At 60.8% G+C, this 240-nt stretch overlaps 1 protein-coding gene across 1 annotated transcript in view; it reads right to left on the bottom strand.

The window, feature by feature from the left end:
- Nucleotides 1–197, bottom strand: part of CHTF18 (CTF18, chromosome transmission fidelity factor 18 homolog (S. cerevisiae)) — a gene marked incomplete at both ends in the record, with an annotated part of 2,517 nt that extends 2,320 nt beyond the window's left edge. Inside the window, one exon of the mRNA XM_010190182.1 lies at nucleotides 70–197. Within this exon, the coding sequence (XP_010188484.1) occupies nucleotides 70–197 (128 nt within the window). The remainder of the gene's footprint in view (nucleotides 1–69) is intronic.
- Between the last annotated feature and the right edge of the window lie 43 nt (nucleotides 198–240).

The raw sequence follows: 240 nt of genomic DNA, 5'->3' as shown, positions 1-240 counted from the left end.
CTCGACCCCCCCGTCCGTGGGGTTCGAGGGCTCTTTTCCTCACCCCTGCTAAAAGCAGGGTTCAAGGTGGCCAACCTGGCAAGCCAGGGAGCAGAAGGTGCCTCTGGGCCAGCGTCCTGGAGGACATCAGTAGCCAACTCATCATCTGAGCCGAAGTTCAGCTTCTTAACAGCTTCCAGCCGCTGGCGCCTGGGTTTCGGGGCTGTGTGAGATACCAGGGCAGGAGGGGGAAGAGGAGAA

This window comes from Mesitornis unicolor, unplaced genomic scaffold, assembly GCF_000695765.1.
Source record: "Mesitornis unicolor isolate BGI_N332 unplaced genomic scaffold, ASM69576v1 scaffold31838, whole genome shotgun sequence".
Classification (NCBI taxonomy): Eukaryota; Metazoa; Chordata; class Aves; order Mesitornithiformes; family Mesitornithidae; genus Mesitornis; species Mesitornis unicolor.
This window is presented reverse-complemented; position numbering and strand designations above follow the sequence as displayed.